At 38.4% G+C, this 25,736-nt stretch overlaps 1 protein-coding gene across 2 annotated transcripts in view; it reads left to right on the top strand.

Moving 5' to 3' along the window:
• The window catches only part of LOC125938524 (24-hydroxycholesterol 7-alpha-hydroxylase), a 94,303-nt gene that overhangs the window by 47,053 nt on the left and 21,514 nt on the right, over window positions 1–25,736 (top strand). For both annotated transcript variants that reach the window (XM_049653748.1, XM_049653749.1), the window contains 3 exons: window positions 12,829–12,962; window positions 23,206–23,301; window positions 24,168–24,256. In XM_049653748.1, the coding sequence (XP_049509705.1) occupies window positions 12,829–12,962; window positions 23,206–23,301; window positions 24,168–24,256 (319 nt within the window). The remainder of the gene's footprint in view (window positions 1–12,828; window positions 12,963–23,205; window positions 23,302–24,167; window positions 24,257–25,736) is intronic.

The raw sequence follows: 25,736 nt of genomic DNA, 5'->3' as shown, positions 1-25,736 counted from the left end.
TATTGGAGAGAGAACACAGAATACCTACTTTTTAAATCATGTTTTTGAAGGATTTCAACACAATAAGCTTATAGTTTGCTTGATATGTTATAGTTGCTTGTTATGTTTGAAATACAAGCTTTGTATTTTCAAAAAGCGTCCAGATATCTTATCTTTTGCATATATTTTCTCGCCTCAGGAGCTTCCCTGAGTGGACCTCCTTCTCTCAGCCTGTTCCTCATATTCCAGGGGCTTCTGTGAGATACCTGAATGAGGCAACAGGATATAACTCAGTTCCAGGGATCTCTTCTACTCTTTCTTTAATTAACTCATTATCTTTTTCTGATCTTTTTGCTTCGTGTGCGTGTGTGTGTGTGTGTGTGTGTGTGTGTAAAATCATATTTACTTCCTAATTATTTTAGGTGCCCAATAAGCTCCCATTCTATATCTTCAGACGCCATAAATCCAGAGTCACCCCCTACTACATGGATAAGGATCTGATCCTTCTCCAAGAGGGAGGAGAAAGAGACAAGAAGATAGGAAAGGAAAAGGGGAGGGGGAAGGACTAGAGACCAGAAGAGTGTCATCCATGGTGAGATGGATTCTTAAACAGCTCAGCTCTCTGACACAGGGGAACCCCTGATTTATCCCCCAGGTCCCCCTGCCTAGTGACCTCTCTCCATCACCCTCTCCCTTCTGAAAAGTAAAACAGCCTTTCCCTTTCTCAACATACTCTTTTGAATCTCCTTTATTCCTTTCACATCTGCTCTAGAAATTCATTTAGACTTGATTTTTTTCTGCATAAAGACATTTGGCTGTGGTGTGCTCTGTGCCCACTGATACCAGTGGCGCCCAGTCTTGTGGCTCATACTACCTGAGAAGGTCCAGCCCCAAACATAATCCACCACATTCGGGAAAAGCTGGGTCTTACTGTGCAGAATAATGAAGTACCTCATAATTTGCAGCTTGCCTAAACAACTTTACTCTGCAACCTTCTTTACTCGTTAATTCTTTCATTTCTTCTTTCTGTCCTTGATACTCTTTGTTTCTCAGTTCTGGTCTACTCCTGTTCTAGGCCTTTCTCTGTCTCACTGTCTCTCAGTCCTCAGGAATAGAGGAAGGTACATATTTGGAGAAGGGAAAAGTCATTGGAATCTTTATCCAAAACTGAAAATTAATTTTCCCTTCCAATAATGAAATCTCAGTTTCACAATACTTCCTTTTAAGTGTAAAAGGATAAGTGTAGAAAGGGATTGCTTTCCCCATGGGGAGACAGGCCAACAAAGAAATCTTCATCTCACTAAAAATTTCCAGAAATCTGTACTAGCACATTCTTACCACTGATAATTGTTACACGGTCATCTGACATATAAAACCTGTTATGAATAATAGTAACTATTTCAGGACATTTTATCCACTCTTACTCTCTCTATTTGAGATGTACAAACTTTCCCCAGTGAATATAAGTTTCTTTTGGGAAGAAAACAGCAATTTTGTAAATATTAGAAAATATTTCTGGAATAAATTAGAGGTATAATTTTTTAAAATTGAGTTTTTGAACACTGTTTATCCTATTGACGTTTTTAAAATTCCTGAAGTGAAGGCATGGATGTAAGATAGTTTTTCTCCACTTTGGAATATTGTAAATTATTGATTAGTTCTCTTTAGCTTTGTCTCTGTTCTCTAAAAACTGATTTTTTTTCAGGAGCTTATCTAGAAGTCCCTGGTTGAGAAAACTCATTTCCTACCCTTATTTTTTTTTATCAGTAATTGATGTCATTGCTTTTTTATTTTTGAGTAGAAGTTTTAGAAATGCTGTATTTTTTTCAAAGCTGTTGTATAATTTCCCTAAATAAGTCTAAAGTAAATGCTAGCTTTTATTACTTAATTTTTTGTTTTTAAGCAAATTATGATGAAGTTGGGGAAGCAAATTTCTTGATCAAATTTTGGTGGGAATCATTGCTCAAGGTTATGAGATCAGTTTCTTTATTTTGCAGCCTGGACCTCATGTATTTTTATCCCAGCCCCACCCTCCTTCATGTGTACTGTGACCTTTTGCACACACCTTAGCTCCAAATATTTTAAACAAGCTGCTCTATGAATATGAAAAGACAACATTTGTAAAGGATCTCCCAGCATAGAAAAGCAAACAGAACTAAGAATCCATGCTTTCAAAAGTATAGAAAGAAGTGGTGGGATGAGTAGCGATGCACTCTTTAAATTGCTGTGGAAGTTTATGTTTGCTTTTCATCATCTTTCCATATGTCCCTGGGCAGTAGATACACCTGCTTTTCATTGTGGAGAAGCATGGAGCCCCCTCAGTCTTCAACCCCATTTTGCAGTCCCACTGTCTGAATCAGACTCCTCAGAATTATGGCTCAGAAGGTCTGAAGGACTTAGCGCATGCCTACTGTTCCCCTCCTTTTCTGGATTATTTCCTCCAAGTTGTTAGTTAAATCTTTATGTAATATTATTCCGAGCTATAGAAACAGGGTGTTTATATTTTCTGTACTTATTTACTTACTGTTTTGGGGGGTGTGTGTGCACATGCGCACGTGCGTGGATGCTTGCGTGTGTGTCTAAGCAAGGAGAAGGGGCTTGAAATATTAAGGAACAGAGGAGCCACATCTCAAAGAACAACTCACTTTTGTGATTCTATTTGAGTCATGTTCCTTTTTATAAGCCCAAGAAATCATGGTTTTATGATTAATTTTGGAATTTAAGTTGCTTTTCTTTCTGCCTGGGTGAGTCCGACTCATCCCTCCAGGCTTAGCTGAAACTCCAGCCATAGGAAAGAGGGGACGAACACCCTTGCCACCTAAGTCCTCTCTTGGGAAGCTAATATCATAGTCATTTATATACAGATATTACTTTGTGTCCTTGTGTCCAAAATCCTTTAGGGAGACTAGTGACTGTGTCTTTCTCATTCCTTCCTTCTCTTTCTCCTCTAGGGGAAGCGGTGGGTCGAGGTAAGCCAGGGCAAGGGTTTTCTGGGTGGGTATCAGTTTGAAGACCGCTCTGACACATCCAAGGTTGTCTCCGGGGACACATTATCTCTGAGGCTTGATAGCTGGCAGGTAGTTATGAGGAATAAATGAAGTGGTCCAAAGTATTTGTGACATTAGATGATCAGTAATTAGTATTATTCTCTTCCTATCTCTTTAACAGCCTCTAGGCTTGGCCTGGCATAGAACAAATATGAAGCAAATTTATCTTGAGTGAATTAATGGCTAAAGTAATGGAATTCTAATCTATGACACATACTTAAACAGATATGATTCACTGTGCAATAACATGCTTGCCATTGTGCCTATGGAATCCCCAAACCATATATATTTTAGAAATGGTTTACTGTTTCTGAATGCAAAATCATCCTTTCTGTTATTTGGTTTCAAATGGCCTAAGATGTGGTTTGACCTTTATTGCATGTATGCCAAGAACTTAAACAGATGGTTTCTGAATTTTACCCCAAATCGCCCATAACTTCCCTGGTTGTCTTCTGTACTGGTCCCAGTCCCCATTAGGCTCTAGCTCTTTTGATAATTACCTTGGCATTCTTCCAGTGGAGTCTTCTATTTTTATAGTCAAAATGCTGGAAGAACAAACCACAGATGTGCATTGAAATATGCAGAGTATGGGTACAGAGCCATTTCTGAGAGTTATAATAAGAAAAGTCTTTAACCTAAAGATGTTGTTTGAAAATTTAGCATATTTCCTTTTCTTTTCCTTTGTCTAGTCCCAGAATACTACCTTGTTTGTCCAGCATCACACTGGGATTTGAGAGACTAAAGATATCTAATCAAAATATCTATTTTCCAAGAGTACTCTACATTTCTCATACATTTTTGTTTAAAAAGTTATTAAAGAAGACAATATCAGTAATAAAAACAAACCTTATTTAACACCTCACGAAATGGACAGTCTCCTTTTGGAGAACTGCAAAATGGGCTGGAAGGCAGGAAGGTTTTATAGGATAAAGAATAAAGAACAAGGAAGAGACAAATAGAAAATATTGGTTAGGGCCACACAGTCATCCTTCTCTAGGGTGAAAAGAAACAAGGAAATAATAAGTACAGAGTTCAGACCTGGCTTGGCATTTGGGGATTGGCAGACGGTATACTGTTTTTCTGATCAAGTGGAGCATTTACAGGGATGTGAAAGTTATCTAAGTTACTGATGTAGCCCGCTGAGCAGAAGTGGCTCCATCTTGGGCCTCGAAAGTTCTTTCAACAGCTGATATATCACATTAGATTTTAAGTATTTTGAACTCAAAACAAACTTTTGTTTCTGTGTGATATAATACAAAACACTTGTAGGCTTTATCTTTTTTAATGTTTAAAATTTTTTTTAATATTTACTTATTTTTGAGACCGAAAGACAGAGCATGAGTGGGGGTAGGGGCAGAGAGAGAGGGAGAGAGAGAATCCCAAGCAAGCTCTTTGCTGTCAACATGGAGCCCAAGGCAGGGCTAGATCCCACAAACCATGAGATCATGACCTGAGCTGAGAGCAGGAGTAGGAATGTTCAACTGACCAAGCCACCCAGGCACCCTAATTTTGCGGTTTACAGTTCACTTAGTTTAATAAGGTTACTTAATTTAAAGGTTTTTATTTATGCATTGTTTTGTTTGATTTAAAAAAAATTTTTTTTAAGTTTATTTGAGAGAGAGAATGTGCGCATAGGCACACATGCATGAGTGGGGGAGGGGCAGAGAGCGAGGGAGAGAGAATCCCAAGCATGGTCTCCCCACTGTTAGCACAGAGCTCAGTGTCGGGCTCGAATTCATGAACTGTGAGATCATGACCTTAGCTGAAATCGTGAGTCAGACACTTACCCAACTGAGCCACCCAGGCTCCCCTTATTATTTTTATTTTAAAGGAGCTCAGAATACTTCACTATTCCTTGAATCCAAACATTTTAGGCCAGAATTATGCCTGTCTTATTATAGGTGGGTCACTTTGGAGTCACGCAAATCTGATTTTAAATACAAACCCTCGTCCTTGGTAGTCATCTATTAACTCAATTAAGTAGAAAAAATATTTTTTTTCTGTACCCTGTAGCTACAGTAATGTAAAATACAAAAAAAAGAAAAAAAAAAGAAAAAAAGAAAAAAGAAAAAGAGGGATTGTTTGTCCAATGTAGATTCTCTAAATAGATTTTTAAAGAGAAAACATTTTTTTTTTAAAGAAGATTTAAAATCTGAATTGTAGGTCACTGCGAATTTATTTGTAACATCCATTTGCCAGGGGCCATCTTGGTTTTCAAGATAAAAGTGAAATTGGTTGGAACCCCATCCCGGTGTTCTAGGAATCCTTGGAGGGAGGAATCAGGGAGATGGCAGAGGCGGAAGCTTGTATATCTTGTAGTTTTCTCTTGACTCATGGTTCTTGCATTTGCTGATTTCTCAATTTACATTCTGTCTTCCCTTCTGCATGTTTTGCCTCTTTTTGGTATTGCATTGCCTCACTGGACATCACCCAGATCTTTATTTCCCTGAGTGTACACTTAAGGTTATTTCTTAGCAAACTTTGCAAAACATTAAAAATATGGAACAAGGAAAGAGAAAATGATGTTGCAGCCAGAAAGAACTTAAAATTGAATACTTGACATAAAGTTGAATATTCTTCTGTTCTTACAAGTCTTATCTGCCATTACTATGAAGAATTTTCCTGGGCTTCCTATCAGGTAATCAGTCACCTGCCATGTAGCTGGGTCATTTCTGTTCTCTCAGATCTCCAGCCTTGTCTTACTTACCTTGAAGACTCCAGCAATTCCAGTCCCTTCTTCCTGTGCAGAGCCACAGACTCTTCCTTTGTTTGACCAAGGACATTCAGGCTTTGTCCCACAGGGCTTCATCTTTTAATGCATGCCATTCATCAGCGATTTAGTTTTCTTTCCTCCTTTCTTCCTTTTCTTTCTTCTCTTCTTTTTTCCTCCTCCCACCCTTCTTTCTCCCTCCCTTCCTCCCTTCCTTCCCATCTTCCTTCCTTTCTTTTCTCAAATACACTTTAAAAGAATTTTGGATCCCCTCATTTTTAATTTGATGTGTAAAATTTATTATCCTGCACTTCAGTAATTTCAAAGGACACTACTCCTGGTATATTGCCTGCATGATTTTAGTCTGTTCAAAATATTTAAATATCAAAAGTTGTAGATTTAGTTCATTCAGTTATGGAAAATGGCTGCCTTATAACCTAATTGTCAAAGTCAGTTCTTATTATCAAACTCATCAGCCAATCCAGCTTGTTTTCTAATGGGAAAGATCTGTCCTATTTTTTTCAATTCAATTCAAATAAATGTGTCATATGTGTGTTGCTCTGATGCTCCCCTCACTTTTGAATTCTAATTTTAAGATAGACACATGGACAAACATGGAAACAGCTATCTGGTTTGTGTGCAAGGGCTAGTGGAGAAATGGATAAGACCTGTCTTTGGGTGCCTGGGTTGCTCAGTCGGTTAAGCGTCCGACTTCGGCTCAGGTCGTGATCTTGTGGTCCGTGAGTTTGAGCCCCACGTCGGGCTCTGTGCTGACAGCTCAGAGCCTGGAGCCTGCTTCAGATTCTGTCTCCCTCTCTCTCTGCCCTCCCCCTGCTCACACTCTGTTTCTCTCTCTTTCTCTCAAAAATAAATAAACATTTAAAAAAAGAAAGAAGGCCTGTCTGCTTTTAATATTTCTTTTCTGTGTCTGCTTTACTTTGCTTTCAAGGGCTCCTTCTTTAGGTACAATGTGTTCTGTACTTGCCCTTTTGTTTGGCACTCAAGAGATTTTTATACTGCAGGGAAAATGTGCCAGTGTGAATATCAAGATGACCGAGAGGCAAACTTTTACAAAGTGAGGAAAAGTTGATTGTGTTAGGAGATAGGGAAAGAGAACTGAGCCACAGTTTTTCCTTAGACAGACCCATTTTAGAAGAAAATAAATATGGAAGTACCAGAAAATTGGTTTCCTTAACATTATTGTGTCCATGTGCCCTCTGTTGATGAATGTGATTTGGAGACTATTATACGACAGTATCTTTTAAACAAAAACCATTCTTTTCCTAAGAGATTATATTTTCCATGCGTATAGGCACATATTACAGGATTATTCAGATGCTATGCTAGCCATTGTCCACTTGACTTGGTTATATAAACGATCTGTGTAATAAAGGTCACACAGAATTTATGGTACTTGTAAAATTCCAATGCTGGAATAAAATGTAGACTTCTGAGCAATAGGAGGTACAATGAGGAGCAAACAAGCAGCTTGTTCCCTTGATGCTTCTTAGTCAGGAATTAGCAAGCTTTTTCTGTATAATACCATAGAGTAAATTGTTTTAGGCTTTATGGAACAGAAGGTCTCTGTCACCACTGTTCAACTCTGCCATTGTAATGTGAAAACATCCCTAGGCAATAAATAACAAACGAGTTTTGCTGTGTTCCAATAAAACTTTATTTGCAATAACAGATGGTAAGCTGGATTTAGCCTACTGGCCATAGTTTGCCAACCCATGTCCTTGACTATGGCCTTATATAAGAGAGAAGAAGAGTAGGACCCAAATATATGGCTACAAGTAAGCTTAAGTCAATGATATCCAGAAGGCACTTTGGCAGTCTGATTCTGATGAAGACGGCACCTTTGTAGCTGTAAAAATGATATAATTTTGAGCCAGTTCTGAAATCCTGGCCAATTAAAACTTCAGTCGGAGTTATTTCATTTTAGGGTTCATAGTAAGAAATAAAACCCCTTTGCTGTCTTGTACTTTCATGTGAATAAAAACGAGTGACTTTGGTGTTGATACAGTTGACCCTTGAACAACACTGGCCTGAACTATACATGGAAGTTTTTGAATAAATATATGAGACAATATTGACATAGATACTGACAGATGATTCATTTCATAAACAGATGATATAAATTTATGGTATCATATATATAGTACAATATTGTAAATGTATTCTTGCTTCCTTATGCTTTTCTTACTAGCATTCTCTTTTCTCTAGTTTACTTTATTCTAAGAATACAGTATATTATATATAACATAAAATGTGTGCTATTAATTGTTTATGTTACTATTAAGGCTTCTGGTCAATACTAGGCTATTAGTAGTTAAATTGTTGGCAAGTCAAAAGTTATAGGTGGATTTTTGACTGGAGTTTGAGGGGGGTGGTCAGCACCCCTAACCCCTGCATTGTTCAAGGGTCAGCTGTGCATCTGCTCAGAACTTCTGATTTAAATCTTATTTTTTCCCACTTAGTATGTTTCCCTCCATTGTCTTAAAGAGATAATTTTAAAACTGGTGATAGAAACTGTTTGAAACCCAGATTATTTAATAACATTCAAGAATTTCTTCTACTTCTTTCAGTCCAGCACAGTGGTTCTTAGAGTATGTTTGCTGGGCCAGCAGACATCAATAGCACCTGAGAATTTACAAGAAATGCAGATGCCTGGGCCCTACTTCAGACTTACTGAATCAGAAACTTGGAGGGTAGGGCCTTGTGATCTGTGTTCTAACAAGCCCCCAGGTGATGCTGAGGCATGCTTAATGTTTGAGAACCACTGGTCTAGCTTATACCAAGTTTTCAGTTAATTCTTTTTTTTAATGTTTACTTATTTATTTTTGAGAGAGAGATATAGACAGCGAGCAGGGGAGGGGCAGAGAGAGAGAGGGAGACAGAATCCCAAGCAGGCTCTACATTGTTGGTGCAGAGCCCGATGCAGGGCTTGAACTCACAAACTGTGAGATCATGGCCTGGACCAAAACCAAGAGTTGGACGCTCCACTGACTGAGCCACCCAGGTGCCCCTCAAGATGCCTTTTAGACGTGCAAGCAGTGCCATCAAGAAGTCAGTTGGATAAAAATAAGATGGAGCTCAGGAAGGTGATCAAAGGCAGATGATAAAATTCACCAGCCCACTGATGATATTTTATAGAAAAATATTTGTTTGAAAACCACAGAAAAAGAATCTAGTTAGGGAAGAGAGGAAGGCCCAGAACCGAAACCTGGACTCTCCTGGGGCACATTCAGAGGTTGGATAAAGGAGCCACCTGTCATTAGCTCTGGCTTCAGCTGGTGTGGGCAATCTGGGACTGCAATGAGGACCCCTGATCTTGTCACTTCCTACACTGAACTCTGTTCCAGCCAGCTGCATTCCTATTATGTGAACATGCCCTTTACTTTGGTGTATCTAATCCTTTGTTCTGATTTTACTTCTTCTGTGGAGCCTCTCTGACATCCCCTTCACACCTGCCCCTCCCCACCCACCCCAGTGTGGTCACTGTCACCACTGTGCCCCGTAGCACATTGCACATTTTGATGTGGTAACACTTACCACATGTTAATTACTTTTAGTTCTGTGCCTTTTCTATCAGACTATGTACCTTGAGAGCCAAGGTTCTTCCGTTCATGTTCATCCTCAGCACTTGGACACTGCTAAGAGGTTCTCAGTAAATATCTGTTGGGTGAATGATTGGAAGAATTCCGCAGACCTGGTGTCCAATTAGTATTGGATATGCTTTCAAACTGTAATCTCCCAACTAAGGTTTCAGGGAAAAGAATCACTTTACTAGCTACGGAGCAAAATCAATCAGGAAGGTGTGGTTTCTAAAGAGTTATTACTAAATTTTCACTAATAATGGTAACAATAATAAATACCACCTTATATTGAACGCTTACCTCATGTTAGACACCATGCTAAGTTTGCCATTTATAAACTCATCAGTTAGAACCTCAGAATTCCTCATTTCAACACTGTCTGGGCAAAGCTCTTACCCTTCCTTTTTTCAGTTTTAGAATTTGTTGTCTTTTTAAGTGTAATATCTTTAAACCTTCAATTTCTTGTTTCCCCTGCAGTGCTTAGTTAGCACTTTGCTCTCCACTAAATGCCAAATAAATATTTGCTCACTTGATTTAGTAGTGATAGCTCTTGCATAGGCAATGATCTCAGCCATTTTTTTTTAATTTTTTTTTTTTAACGTTTATTTATTTTTGAGACAGAGAGAGACAGAGCATGAGCAGGGGAGGGTCAGAGAGAGAGGGAGACACAGAATCCGAAACAGGCTCCAGGCTCTGAGCTGTCAGCACAGAGCCCGACGCGGGGCTCGAACTCATGGACCGTGAGATCATGATCTGAGCAGAAGTCGGCCACTTAACCGACTGAGCCACCCAGGCGCCCCCATTTTTTTTTTTCAAATAAAAAATTTCTGATTCTGACCGTGGATTCTCTAAATTAACTTTTTTTTCTGAATTAGCTTCGAAAGTCCAGGGATAGCTCAGGGAAAGTATGAAGAAGTAAAATTTTTGTTCCATGGGATATCAAGATAGTTTTCTGATGGTAATAATTCCTTTGGTTCCCAGTAACTACTTGTAGAAGATTTGGCCACATGCAAGCTGAGACATTTGATATGTGCTGGTAATGCTGAAACAAATGAAAACCAGGGTTTGTTTGTTTGTTTGTTTGTTGAAGGATTATCTCAGAGAGTATCCATAGCCAGTATATAGCTACTTATCTTTTGTGTCCTGGTTAAATAGCTATTGATGATGCTGGTGTAGGTAATGGGAGTTTTTAAAAGTTTGGGAACGTTAGCGTAAATAGCTGTTTCTCCTGTGGGATTTCTCAAAACCTGTAATACGCTGATGTGTTCAGTGAATCACCAAGAGAATGCTAACATTTCCTGTGAATTTGGTTGGCCATAAAACGTTTTTTTCTGCTTTGAACTTTGGACATCTTGCAAATGCTTCATAGAACACAATTTGGAAAAACTGTGATATTTAGGTTGTGAAGATGCAGAAGCCATACCTATTATTTTCCCATCCCTGTTATGGAAAAGCAAAAGCAAAAGTTTTGTGAGACAATGTCCGTGAAGGTTAAACAAATGGCCCATAAGGTCACTGGTCTCTTTTTAAATATTAGGTTACTTAGGTCTGAGCAAATGAGCAGAAGGTCTTAGTAAAGAACAGTGCTGTGTATCACTATTTCATTGTTGGAAGGTTCATCCTTTCTTGGCCCAAGAGAGGAAGCCCCCAGATTCTCGATTCTTCACATTTTCTAGAATGGTGTCATGGATCATCTGTAATGGCCCCAGGAGATTTCTCACTGTTCCATCACATTTATACCACCTTCCAGACCCATTACACCCATTGCCATTTTCCGAACATACCCGTGCTTTGTACAGTCTTCCTTTTGCTTTTCCTCTTTCCTTTGCCTGGACTGTTCATTCATCCATCTCCCCATGTTGAAGTTGGACCTTTGTTAATTCAGCAGTTATTTATTAAAGTCTACTCTTTGCAAGGAACTCATTATAATCATAGTTGTAGACAAAGATACTCAAAATATTTTGCTTTTCTTTTAGTTAGACATGAACCTCCCTGCTTTTTTAAAAAAATGTTTATTTATTTCTGAGACAGAGAGAGACAGAGCATGAGTGGCGGGGGGGGGGCGGGGAGCAGAGAGAGAGGGAGACACAGAATCCAAAGCAGGCTCCAAGCTCCGATCTGTCAGCACAGAGCCCGACGCGGGGCTCGAACTCACGAACTGTGAGATCATGACCTGAGCTGAAGTTGGTCGCTCATCTGACTGAGCCACCCAGGTGCCCCTGAACCTCCCTGCTTTTATATTAGAATAAAATACCAGAATATTTTACACATCACAGAACAGTTTCCTTACTTGCATGGTGTACCAGTTAACTATAGGCTTATCTTTTACCTCCTAGTAGACTAAATGCATTGCAAGAATGTCTTTAAAAAAAAAAAACTTTTTTAAATGTTTATTTATCTTTGAGAGAGAGACAGAGTACGAGTGGGGAGAGAGCAGAGAGGGAGACATAGAATCCGAACCAGGCTCCAGGCTCTGAGCTGTCAGTACAGAGCCATATGAGGGACTTGAACTCATGAACCGTGAGATCATGACCTGAGCCGAAGTCAGACGCTTAACTGACTGAGCCACCCAGGTTCCCCACAAGAATGTCTTAATTATTGTACCCTAGTAGAGCCTAACTCAACTCCTGGCCCTTACTTGGTGCTCAAGAATCTGTGAAGTTGAATGGAATGTATAGATGTCCCTATGGGTATTAGTAGAACTATAGCTTAGAAAGCCTGGTTTCAGATTTGCTTCTGACTAAGGAATTACAGATGTACTGACAGGTCAGATTTCCCAGGTAGCACCCACCTATAACTGTCCTGCAGAATGGGTTTACTTTAGAACCAGATTCGTCGAGAATCTAAGACACGGCTGGAGACTCTTATCCATGCATTGCCACTACAGTTGGGAAGCAAGTGTGCAACTTGGCTTAATCAAACTGACAGTGTTTTTTTACTTTTATTAACCAGTACTGTCAAAACAAATTGAAAGCTGGGTTGTTTCAAGTAATTTTCAGAATGCAAACATTTTATTTGAAATACCACTAATTAAAATGTCTAAGTGGACTGAAAGGGCCCAACTATATTTTGGGTCATGGAAAGATTGACCCCAATCCTTTTTCAGATACCTTCAATCTAAACATAAACTAAGGTATGCACATTACATTAGGAATGTTTGGTGCACCTATGTTTAGAGGGAGAGCTCATCATTCCAGATGTAATACATGTTCCTCATTGTCCCTTTCCTCATGTTCTTTTTGGACCTTCTGAAATGTGTGATTGAAAAATCAAAAGCAAAACCAAAAATGAATCAGCAGGGAAGAGGCAGAAATAGCAAGCCAGGTGGCTTCTCCGATCTTTTACTTTATGCGTTTGAAGCCAATCTTCTATTGCTGTTTCCTTAAGTGGAAGGAATATTTAGGCAAGAAAGAAAGAAAGGAGTGAACCGTGAAATCACTCTCTGGCCTCTTTAGGTCGGTCTTTTAAACAAATCTTGAAATTCTCTCTACAGGTAAAGATAAGATAAAAGTATCGGAGGATGACTTGAAGAAACTCCCACTGATCAGATGGTGCATTTTGGAAACCCTTCGTTTAAGAGCCCCTGGTATCATTACTAGAAAAGTGATGAAGCCTGTTCAAATTTTGGTGAGCTTTGGTTTGGTTTTAAAATAGTCAACCTTTGAAGGAAAAAAGGTACATATTTTGCCGTATGTCATTAGATAATTCCTCAAGTTCCATTAAGGAAACAGGTTACGGATGAGAGTTGTGCCGTAACATTTTTATTAATGTGAATATTTGTCTGTTGGCAGCTATTTTAGCTAAAACGTAACTCTTCGATGATCATTTTGGCTATGTGATCCCACATCAGAATTAATATGATCCTATTTAGGTCAAGCAGGTGGATTAGATAGTCTGCTGAACCAATGGGCAAGTAACCTTGAGCAATGGGTTCAGGAATTGAGGGTATGAGGAAAGTTCCTTTGGGTAACTGGAAGGTAGTTTCAGACTACAGACAACAGCCAGGGAAACAGCGGGAAAGCTGTGGATGATAGCAACTGATATTAGCAGCCAGCAGCTGAGTGAGGGAGAGAGGTCCTTCCTATGAGCAAAGTAGGAGAAAATTTGCAAGTGCTCCATGGCAGCTATGTTCGTGTGGCTGACTTTTAATTCCGTATTTGGCAAATCAGTCAGGCAGAACAAAATATTTTTTTTTCAGAATGACTTGACTTAGGGCCTGCATTATCCAGATAGATCACATTTACTCAGCTCTCAACTCTTGTTAGCTTTTTAATAATACAGTTTGATACAGTTTTTAGTAGTGAAAGACAAAAGAGACAAAAAAAAATCAAAATTTTATAAAAGTTGCAGCTACACCCAAAGGAGACCTAGTTTATTTACCTGGTCTTACATACATTACAGCATTTAGTTTTAGTGGGATTTTAACAGTTTATGCTTTTAAATAATCTATTAGTTACTTTAAAATATCAGTATAAAAAGATATGCTTTGAGGAGATATAATCAAACAACTTGGTGCAATTGAGTAGAGGAATGTGTTTATTACTCTGAATAGTACTATAGTTTATATTGAACTTTTGTTAAACCTTATTTATATTCTGGCTAACAGATAATTAGCTGAAATACAGAAGTTATTTGTCTGCCAGTAGGTATCTTGATTGTTATTTTAAGTATACAGGTGCCATACATGCTTTGTGAGATTTATACCTACATATTTCAGTTATTTTGGAGCTTTTGTAAGTGGCATTTAAAAAAATTTTGGTTCTCAATTGTACATTACTTGTTTGTAGAAACGCAGTTGATTTTTGTGTGTTCACCTTGTACTTACAACTTTGCAAAACTCAATGTGCTTTTTGGTCCTACAAGTGTTTTTATAGATTCCTTGGGAATTTTTATGTAGGTATTTTATTTCTTTTATTTCTTTTTCTTGCCTTATTGCCCTGGCTCTGACTTCCAGCACTGTGTTGAATAACAGTAGCGACAACAGATATTCTTGCCTTAAGGGGAAAGTATTAAGGGGAAAATCTTCCACCATTAAGCTCGGTTTTTGGTGTGTTTTTGGTAGATGCTTCTTATCAAGTTGAGGAAATTTCCTTCTATTTCTAATTTACTGAGAATTTTAATCATGAATGGGTGTTGGAGTTTGTCCAGTGCTTTTCCTGCATCAGTAGATATAATCATATGCTTTTTCTTCTTTAACCTATTGCTGTGATGGATTACATTTATGGATTTTTGAATGTTGAACCAGCCTTTCATAGACATGAAAGACATGTCATGCTAGGCATGACATTCTGGAATAAATGTCATTTGATCATGTTGTCTAATTCTTTTTATACATTGTTAAATTTGTTTCACTGATATTTTGTTGAGGATTTTTTGCCTGGAAGTTCCTAAGAGATAGTGATCTGTAGTTTTGTTTTCTGCTTTCTTACCTACCTTTCTTTCTTTCTTTCTTTCTTTCTTTCTTTCTTTCTTTCTTTCATACTGTTTTGTCTGGTTTCTATATCATGATAATGTCTTAAAAGATGTTTTATGCTTGTCCTGCCCTCTTTTCATAAGCACCCAGATTCCTTTCTTTACTTCTTTCCTCTCCCATTCTCTCTCCTTTCTCTCTCTCTTTCTTCTTCTTCCTTAATTCTTTCTTTTTCTCGCATTTCCTCTTTCTGATCTCATTTTTCAGGCCTTTTACCCTGGAACCTCTCTCCTTTTAAGTTCCCATTTAGTTCTTTAGTTCCCATAGTTCTTTACTAACTATGCCCTTCACTAAAACAGGGAGAAAAAACCACAAGAATCTTCATATCTATATATCTATCTATAATGGAAGAATAAGATATATTCTTCCGGTTACTTTTGTACTATCTTCTCTGTAACTTTCAGTGTGGTTATGTGACTTCAACACGTTCTGTCTCAGACTTCCTTGACCATTGTTCTGCCTGCCTCATATATGACTGCTCTATACCCTCCTTCTCAAACTTAACACCCAGCTTGTGCTATTTCATTAGCTCAGTATGTGAGGTCATCACATGATAATTTTATAATGAAAAAGTTTAAACTATTACATAAATACGTTTTCTGGCAGACAGACCCAAACCAAAGACCTTTAGGTACATGCCAGTTTCCAATCAACATGGTGCACTTTTGAAATTGTATTCTTTTTAGCTTCTGCTATCCTGACCTTCAGCATTCTTTTTTTTTTTTAAATATATATAATTCACTGTCAAGTTAGCTAACATACAGTGTATATAGTGTGTTCTTGGTTTTGGGGGTAGATTCCGTGATTCATCACTTACATACAACACCCAGTGCTCATCCCAACAGGTGCCTTCCTCAGTGCCCATCACCCATTTCCCCATCCCTCGTCCCCCATCATGCTGTTCATTTACTTTTTTTTTTAACTTGATTATACTTATACCTCAACCCTTCTTTTTTCAAATAGATACTATTTGTCCTTACTATTCTCTTGCCACACTAATTATCCTCTTATTTTTCCTTTGTTTTTTACTGTACCACCACCTGAAATCTGTCTTCTGTGCCCTATTTTTTTCCCTTTGAGCGGAAGCTTTCCACTGGACAAATGTTAGTTTTTTGCTTATTTCGGTTTGCTTCTCATTTGGGGACCCTTGAAGATGACTCAGTCTATTTCTTCCTTCCTTGTATTTTTGTTTTACCATAAGGTGTTGTTACAAATGTATTTGTTTTTCGTCATGCAACTGACTTAATTGCGGGTCAGGCTGCAATATTGGCACTAACACAGTCACTATATTCTACTGCTCCATTCACCAACCTGAAAACCTCCTCTATCCTTAAGCAAGTGGCTCTTGGAAGAGCTTTTAACCACATGTTCTTACCAGGGTCGTGCTTAACTAAGGGAGGTTATAAATTTGTTGTGGCCATTAACACCTCATATTTTTTCAAAAGCAATTTTGCTCGTTCAAGAACTTTACCTAGAAAAACACCTAAGTTCAAACATATGCAACACGTATATACTCAAGTATATACAACTCCCCATGACCCGTTAGCCATACAACTATCTCACATGCTCCTTGTATGGCACCAATACAGAAACCTATGTTTCATTATAGTGTAAATCTGCCATTTAGACACTTTTTAACATTATTACACTTTTCATGCATCCAGCGCTTGCGTATTTATCTCAATAGCCTTGTAATAGTCCACTGAATTCATAGCTTAAGTATTTCATTATTTCCTGACTCTTGAGAATTTAGGTTGGTTTCCTTTGTGGTTACTTTAATGTGGAGACTATTTGCATCTTTGTGCATAGTACATTTTTTAAAAATATTTTATTTATTTTTGAGACAGAGAGAGACAGAGCATGAGTGAGGAAGGGGCAGAGAGAGAGGGAAACACAGAATCCGAAGCAGGCTCCGGGCTCCGAGCTGTCAGCACAGAGCCTGACGCAGGGCTCGAACCCACCACCCGTGAGCTCATGACCTGAGCCGAAGTTGGACGCTTAACCAACTGAGCCACCCAGGCGCCCCCATAGTACATTTTTTTAATGATTATTCTTGAGTTATACTTTAATAGTGGATTATTGGTCCAAGGGAATAAACACATTTATGATTCACTGCATACAATCCTCTTACAAAACTGAACTGTTTTTATAATTCCAACATTATAGATTCTCAATAAAAAATTTTAATTAAAAGTGATAGATATCTGAAACAATTTGAGAAGTTGTAGAAAAAAAAATCATAATCTCTTATCTCCACTTCCTCAAACTCACACTTTCTTCCTAGGGGCCAGTGGATCCAGGCTCATTCCAAGCCCTGCTGGTGTCTCTTTTACTGATCACGCAACCCAGAGACATGTGCTTAGGCTGCTATCTTCCAAGAATGTTCTAGAACTCCTTTTCCTTATTTTTCACAATATAGTTTTAACTTTTTTTTTTCAAATTTTTAAATGTTTACTTATTTTTGAGAGAGAGAGAGAGAGAAACCATGCAAGTAGGGGAGGTGCAGAAGAAAGGGAGACACAGAATCTGAAGCAGGCTCCAGGCTCTGAGCTGTCAGCACAGAGCCCGATGCAGGGCTCGAACTCACGAACTGTGAGATCATGACCTGAGCTGAAGTCAGATGTTTAGCTGACTGAGCCACCCAGGCGCCCCTACAATATATTTTTAATATTTGTAAAAGGTACAAATATGACCTTTGTTTCTGTACTTACTATTTCTTTTATAAATTAAATGTATACAACCTTTCCCCTTTTAGGAGGCATAAACTAATCACTGTGAACTTCTCCCTGCAAAGTTGAGGCTTTAATTTTGAAAATGACAACTTGAACAGCTTTTTCTTCTTATTTCATAAACAAATCTTGGTAATTAGTTTTAAAAAGGAAACCATAATGAGGCACCTGGGTGGCTCAGTAGGTTAAGCATCCGACTTCGGCTCAGGTCATGATCTCGCAGTTTGTGAGTTTGAGCCCCACGTCGGGCTCTGTGCTGACAGCTCAGAGCCTGGAGCCTGCTTCAGATTCTGTTACTCCGTCTCTCTCTGCCCCTCCCCTGCTCACGCTCTGTCTCTCTCTCTCTCTCTCAAAAAGAAATAAACATTAAAAAATAAACGAAAAAATAATAAAAAGGAAACTATAAAAAACACTAAAAAAAGAGAATAAAGATTGCTTAAAATTTCACAAGTCTGATAACCACTTGAACATTTTGGTATTCTGATAATTTCAGATTTTTTTTTCCTGTAGTCTGTGCATTTTTAAAAATTCAATTAGGACCATGCTATGCTAATTTTCTCATAATCAGCTTTTATGTTAGTAATAGTTACAAAAGTTTTCTGTATCAGTAGAGGACATCTACACAGCTTTGAATTGCAGCATGATGATCTAATATGTGGATATAACATAGATTTCTAAATCAGCTGTCTATGCCTGAATGCGTATGGCTTCTGGGTATTTACTGTTACGAACAGGGCAAAGATGGGCATCCATATGGCCAAATCCTGGTTTACAGTAGTAATTATTTCCTTGGTATGAATTCATACAACTTGGTCCTTCTAGGCTTCATATGTTTTGTAAAACAGGTGGAATGTCTTTATTGAATATATCGATGTGTTCCCAGAAATTTGGATTATGAAAAATGCTTTGAATGGGATCATCCATATCAAGTAGTGGTGGGAGTTCGTGTTTTCTTCCCTGTGTGGCAACTGGTCACATTTCTTGCTGTGAATGCTTGAAGTGCTCTCCTATTGCTCTTTCCTAATGCAGTCTGAACATGGTCTCCTTTATTTATGTCCCTGTACTGATTCCTTCCTATATTTTTGGAACAAATTAAGATGGGCATAAGCCATCTGCTTTCTTTGATTTATTCCTTCTTTTCTTTTTTTTCCTTCTTTTTCTTTCTTATATCATCTTTACAAAACTCTTAAACTTCTACCTGTACTCTGTTTTTAAGGTTTCATACTTTTGGTACGCAGGTAATCTTCAAGAATACCCAGGAAAGAATAAACAAGGAAGTGTTAGAAAATATGAATGATTAAAGAATACTAATTATCTTCTCGAGGTATTGAAACATATTATAAAACCACAACGGTTAAAATGGTATGGTAGTGGTGTCAGACTTAATGTTCACTATCAATATAACAGGCTGGATAGGTAACATAGAAACAAGTCCCTTTGTATCCAAGAGTGTAATATAGAATAAGTGAATCATAAATCAATGAAGAGGGAAGAGATTAACATATGGTTTGGGATGACTGGCCAGAAAGTGGGTATTTTTTAACTTTTAGAGTAGTTCTCAAACTTTTTGTTCTCAGGATCCCTTTATACTCTTAGCATTATTGGTTGTTTTTTTTTTTTTTTTTTTATGTTTATTTATTTTTGAGAGACAGAGAGACCAGCAGGGGAAGGGCAGAGAGAGAGGGAGACACAGAATCCAAAGCAGCCTCCAGGCTCTGAGCTGTCACCACAGACCTGACATGGGGCTGGAACCCACAAACCGTGAGATCATGACCTGAGCTGAAGTTGGACGCTCAACCCACTGAGCCACCCAGGTGCCCCTATCCTCTTAGCATTATTAGAGACCCCAAAGATTTTTACCTATCTTAGTCATATCTATCAATATTTAATGTATTAGAGGGGCATCTCGGTGGCTCAGTTGGTTAAGCGTCCGACTTCGGCTCAGGTCATGATCTCACGGTTTGTGAGTTCGAGCTCCACATCACGCTCTGCACTGACAGCTTAGAGCCTGGAGCCTGCTTTGGATTCTGTGTCTCCCTGTCTCTCTGCCCCTCTCCCACTTGTGCTTTATCTCTGTCTCTCAAAAATGAACATTAAAAAAATTTAAAAAATATTTGCTGTATTAGAAACTAAAACTGAGAAATTGGTATAATATTTATTTGCTAATTAATTTAAAAATAATAAGAAACCTACTACATGTTAAAATAATAGCATGGTTTTATGAAACATAACTATATTTTCCAAAACATAAAAAATGTGGGAGAATAGCATTATTTTAAGATTTTGCAAATCTGTCTAATGCCTTGCTAATAGAGGACATCTGGGTTCCCATAAATGTGTCTGGAATCAATCTGTTGTGATATATTCTTTCCATTGATGGAAATGAAGAAAATTCAGCCTCACACAGACATGTTACTGGAAAAGGAATCAATATTTCAATAACTTTTTCAGATATGTCTGCTTTCTAATACCTCATTGAAATGCAACAGTGGGAGTTTCCTAAAAGTTTGTTATAATCTGAAATATCAATGAATTTATTGTATTCAGTTATGTCAAAATCCACTGGTTTGTCCTATACTTTGAATCTTGTACCCAGGTATGATTTTTGACCTAGCACAGCCTCTGGAAAGGTCTTAAGAACTCCCAGAAGGTTCTAGGCCACCCTTGAGAACCACTATTTTAGAGAAAAAAGGGCTGCCAAATCTTCGGATTCATCAATGAAACCACAAAGATGAACAGATTTAAATGTATCACATCAAAATTTAACATGTATTTTTTTAAGTATAATCCAAATTAAATGTAAACCAAAAATTAAGAACAAATGTTAATGTAAGTATAACAGGGGTAAATAATGTTAATATTTAAAGAACTCACATATCAATAAATAAAGCACTAATATTGCATAAATTAATGAGGACAGAACATGAACACAAAAGTTCATAGAAGAAAATAACTTAACATGGAAAAATGCTCAACAAAGACATAAAGATTTATACAGTAACCAAAAATAACCTATTAAATGTCAGATTAGCAGAGAAGAGGGCAGTGAAATTGACACTAAAATATTATAGGTAGAAACCTATTTAGCTACCAGATTTGAGGGAACAGTTGAGCAAAATGTATTAACAGCCTTTAAAAATGTCCATGCCCTATATTTTCTGAACATCTATGTTAAAAGATTTTATGTGAAAAAATGCTTCATGGAAGAAGATGCTTTTGATGGCATTATTTATTATAGAAAGAAAACCCAGGGAATGATTAAATTATTTATGATTAATCTGCCCAATGAAAGATGAAAGAGACATTGGAGACAAAACTGTTCACAATGAGTCCACACTATAAAGAAAAAATACTTATGCTATAATATTAGGTGAACAACGTAAGTTTCCAAAATTAACTATTCATCAGGATAAAGACTATGTTTAACAACAACAACAACAACAACACTAAACTGTTCGGTAAAAATACTGGAGGGAAGTCTAGCCGGTTGATGGGTGTTTTTTTGTTGTCAGCTTTCTGGTTGTTTTCTCGCTTTTTCTATTTTTCTGAATTTTCCAAAATTTGGATAGAGAACATTTTTTATCATGCAAAAGAGTGTACTTTTTGATTTTTAGCCTTTTTTTTTTTTTTTTTTTGCAACGTAATCACGTTCCTGGTTAAGAGCTAGGAAAGTATGTGCCTCAAATCCCCTCCTGTGGATGTTTCGCCTTTCTATAGGACTGCTGCTTTCTCTTCAAAATTCTACATTCTTTGCAACCACTTTGCTCTCAGTATCCTTCTTGAGCTACAACAAAGAGTGCTGCCTTCTCTTCCCTCTTTAAGAAAACCCCATCTCCATGCTAGCAAATTAAGCTCACTGGGCCTCACAGTATCCCTATGAAGGGGGCCGGCCAGGCTCAATGCTGCCTACCTGAGAGACACAGTTTTACAACACAGAGAAGCTGTGTTTTTGATGGCGATCTGTGTTCTGGTCCTAGGACTGTTTCGTCTCCCTTTTGGTCTTTCCCTTCATGTGCCGTGTAGACGATGACAGCGACTGTTAGATGGGACGATGATGTCCTTTTGCTCAGAGGTTCCTTTGCTCAGAGGTTCAACCGGCTCTCACATTCCTTTATGCCATTCATCAGCCTGGCATTTGCTGCTGTGACAGGAACTTCTTTCTGGTCTCCTCCCTGTTGCTAACGTTAATTCTGTGACTGAGATTCCATTTGAAGGCTTCTACTAGCCCGTGTTGTAGGCTCTGGCAGTCAGTCTCCAAGTCACAGTCATGGGTCAACAGCCAGCCGCTAAAGAGGTGTATGCGGTAAGGAGGGGAAGGGCACCAGTTGACCCGCCTGGAGCCCTGTCCCAGGGCTGTCCCTGGTCCTGCCCCCAAACACGCATCAAGGCCCTCTGCAGCTGATCTCGAGGTCAGGCATGACCACTCTAACCTCAGTTCCGCCAGAGGTAGAAGGAACAGATAGGCTTGAGATCTCCTAAGTCTTTTTCTACTTTAAAAATGGTAAGAGGACACCAGTGAAATCCCCTCTCTCTTCCTTGTTTGGGAGCTCTCTCAGCACTTAGTACTGCAGTGGCCAAACCTTAAGCAATATTCAGTCCCCAGTGGAGCTAACAGGGTTTCTCTCTGGTTAAAAAATGATGGCCCATTCCCATATGCCACTCCCTGCTACTATAAAAAGACATATTTGTAATTGTAACGTGCTCATATTCTAGAAGCAGAAGATAAGTGTTTTTGTGAATATCTTGAGGACATTTCAAACTTACGCAGGGTTAAATAGATATGACTTCCAATGATTGGTGATGGGAGTTACTAACAGAATGTGCCTTAGGAAAGTTGATAGCTATCTACTGGTTACACACCATGGGAGAGCCCTTTGTCCTATGGTTCCTGAATGTGATGAAGTCAGGGTGATTTTATGACATGGTTTTTAGTTCTTAGTATAGTTTATATATTAGAAAACCTATGATAACATAGGGAAGGATAATTCAGAAACGCACTGCTTAACCTCAGTCCCACAGCCACAGTGTTCCCAAACACCAAACCAATCAAGAAACACACAGCACTCAGTGTCCCGTGTCTTCCTAACCAGTTGTCTTCATATTCTTCATATTATTTCTGCCCTAATAGCTGTTTCTGGAGAGGAAAAAGAGAGAGAGAGTGAGTGAGAGAGAGAGAGAGAGAGAGACTCCACTGCCTCTGCCCTGACACTGTCATCAATGTCCCCGGGGATAGGAGACACCCACTGTTCCCACCCTCAGTGCTGTTATGGCCACTGTCCTGTCTCAGAGTTAGATTTTTCTATTCCGCGACCTGGGGATTCACTGTGGTTCCCATCAAAAGCACTTGCTACCAACCCCAGTATCAAACGTCCAAAGCTGCATTACATCAGACATATACTAGTATCTAAAATCTTCACATTTATCTAATATATTTCCCCCATGTAACCAAATGTGTATGCACATGTAACTAATCATCAGAATTAGAATGTAGTCATTGCTTAAGTTGGAAAACAGAAACGATCCTTCCAGGAAAGAATTAGATTTTCTCGCCATTGATTTATAAAATGTATATGTCTTCTCTACAATATAGTTGGAGCATTATTTTTAATGACCCAAACTCTCTTTAAAGCAGATTTCCAAAAATAACTTGAAACTGATTTTTCTATTATAGAATTACACTGTTCCTTCCGGTGACTTGTTGATGTTGTCTCCATTTTGGCTGCATAGAAATCCAAAATACTTTCCTGAACCTGAAGTGTTCAAACCTGTAAGTCCTCTCTTTCAAAATGCATTACCCTTTGATTTTAATTTCCTTTATGGTGGGAATATGAATTCATAGATTAACTACAACTGTGTCATTTAGCAGACCTATTTCTCTCTGTGGTCTAACCAAGTGGACAACAGAGTAAAAATCAGACTTGTAATATGGATGGGTATAACACAAATGAGATAGCAAGGTTTTTGAAATAAGCTTCACCAACTTGAAAATAAATGATCTGAAACCAGCAAAGTATGTTAAAGTGAATATGTCTGGTTCTGAAAGAAGACTTATTTTATATTCATCAGGCAATTGCTCCTGTTGTTAGTTTCCAAGGAGGACTAAAAACAAACGAAACAAGACAAATTAAAGCTGTTCTCTGCTGTTTCTTAAAATTGGGGGGTTACAAGGCTAAGCAGAATCTTAAGAGGTCATTTAGTCCATCCTCTGTCTTTAGGTACAAATTAAAAAAAAAATGGCATCCAGATGTATTCATTCCACATCCCAAGCTCCTTCCAATAGGCAGGGCGGCCAGTAACTTACTAGATTTATTACCAAGGACAATTTTGTGATGGAGCCTGAGATCTTATTATAAATAGTCTTCCTTTTCTGAGGTCAGTTCTGTGGTTGATTTACATTATCATTTACGTTTACCACTTAACAAAATTCTTTTTAAACCTTTTTATTTATTAGTTCACATTCCAAAAACACAATTGTGCCTGATATGAATAACAGGTTGGAAAAAAAATTGCCAACAGCCCTGCAACTTTATATGCAAGGATTAGCTGTACAAAGTCATTTTTAGCCTAGAGAAATAAAGTTAAGCTTATTTATATAAGACTGATTTGGAAAAAAAAAATGATTTCTTCCCACAGGAACGTTGGAAAAAGGCAAATTTAGAGAAGAATGCTTTCTTGGACGGGTTCATGGCATTTGGAAGCGGGAAGTACCAGTGTCCTGGGAGGTCAGTGAGACAGCTGGGCCACATTTATCCAGAAAGTCTGCAGAGACACGATGGCTCGGGGGGGGGGGGGGGACATTTTTGGCTTAATCTCCCTTTTCTTTATTACCAAACTACAGGGAGATCCGGGAGACCACATTTTGTTTGGTTGGCTGGTCGGATTGCACGATGTCCTTGTGGGAATGTCTACGGTGGCTTCTGATGGGAGACTTCATCAGAACCAAATATGACAGTCGCAGCTGCATGATGAAAGCAGGGTTTAGGTTTCAAATGTTCAGCTTTCCTATGAGGATGCATTCGAAGTTGCTTGAGTTCTACCTTTTAGAAAATTAAGTCTGAAGTATACTATTTCTTTACAACGTTCTCATGGGCCTGTGCTGGGGTTACAGACCATCCATAGCTTGGAGCAGAGCGGCACCTTACTAAATGGTTTCTGTTTGTTGGGGCAGTTTGGTTCTAGGAAATCTTTCTTCTGGATCCTTTCAGAGTTAAATTAATCTGGTCCCCAGGACTGCGATGCTCACTGCGATGTTGTGTTCTAGTGCAAGTGTCCAGCACTTAATGAAAGTTATTTTATGTTTATTTATGTGATCAGAAGCTGTTTTGAACACCTTGCCTGGGCCAGGCCTTCTGTTCATTACGATAGAGCACTGAGGAACATGGACTTAGTCCCTAACTTCATAAAACTTACACTCTACCTGAAATAGGTCCCATTTCTTCACCAGGGACGATTCTGTTGGAGAAATATTAGTATCTGTTTGTAACCAAGTCTCACTCAGTGAATGTACAAATCCTTTAAAAGTCGTTATATCACAAAAGTTGTAGTTTTTAAATTTAAGAAGTCAATTGTTTTCATTGTTTGAGCAGGAATGCTAATCCATATCTATAATTATGACTTACTCCACAGCATGCATTCTACCCCTCTTTTGTTTTATGGTTGATAGCATCAGTAAGCTTTTAGTAATTCATATTTCCCCCAAAATGGTTTTAAATAGTCTTAGCCAACCATGGAAATTCTGTCTTCATTTTTACTCATTTATTTTAATTTATTTTAATCTTTATTTTTGAGAGAGAGAGACAGTGTAATCTTTATTTATTTTTGAGAGAGAGAGAGAGAGAGAGAGAGAGTGAGTGGGGAAGGAACAGAGAGAGGGAGACACAGAATCTGAAGCAGGTTCCAGGCTCTGAGCTGTCAGCACAGAGCCCGATGTGGGGCTTGAACTGGCGGACTGTGAGATCATGACCTGAGCTGAAGTCGGACACTTAACTGACTGAGTCACCCAGGTGCCCCAGTATCTTCCTTTTAAAAAGTCATTCTAGGAGTCTAAGGGTAAGCAAATTGGTGCCTAGTGTTTCCCTGGAGCAACGATTTGTCCTGGAGTAGGTAGTTGACCTAAACTCATCGATCAGACCTAAAGGAGAGACTTTTCTTCCATAGCTGGGATAGAGGCCCCCCCTTTGTCCTTTCCCATTGAATATGTAT

This window comes from Panthera uncia (assembly GCF_023721935.1).
Source record: "Panthera uncia isolate 11264 chromosome B2 unlocalized genomic scaffold, Puncia_PCG_1.0 HiC_scaffold_24, whole genome shotgun sequence".
NCBI lineage: Eukaryota > Metazoa > Chordata > Mammalia > Carnivora > Felidae > Panthera > Panthera uncia.
The sequence above is the reverse complement of the archived record's forward strand: the minus strand, read 5'-3'. Positions and strand labels throughout refer to the sequence as shown.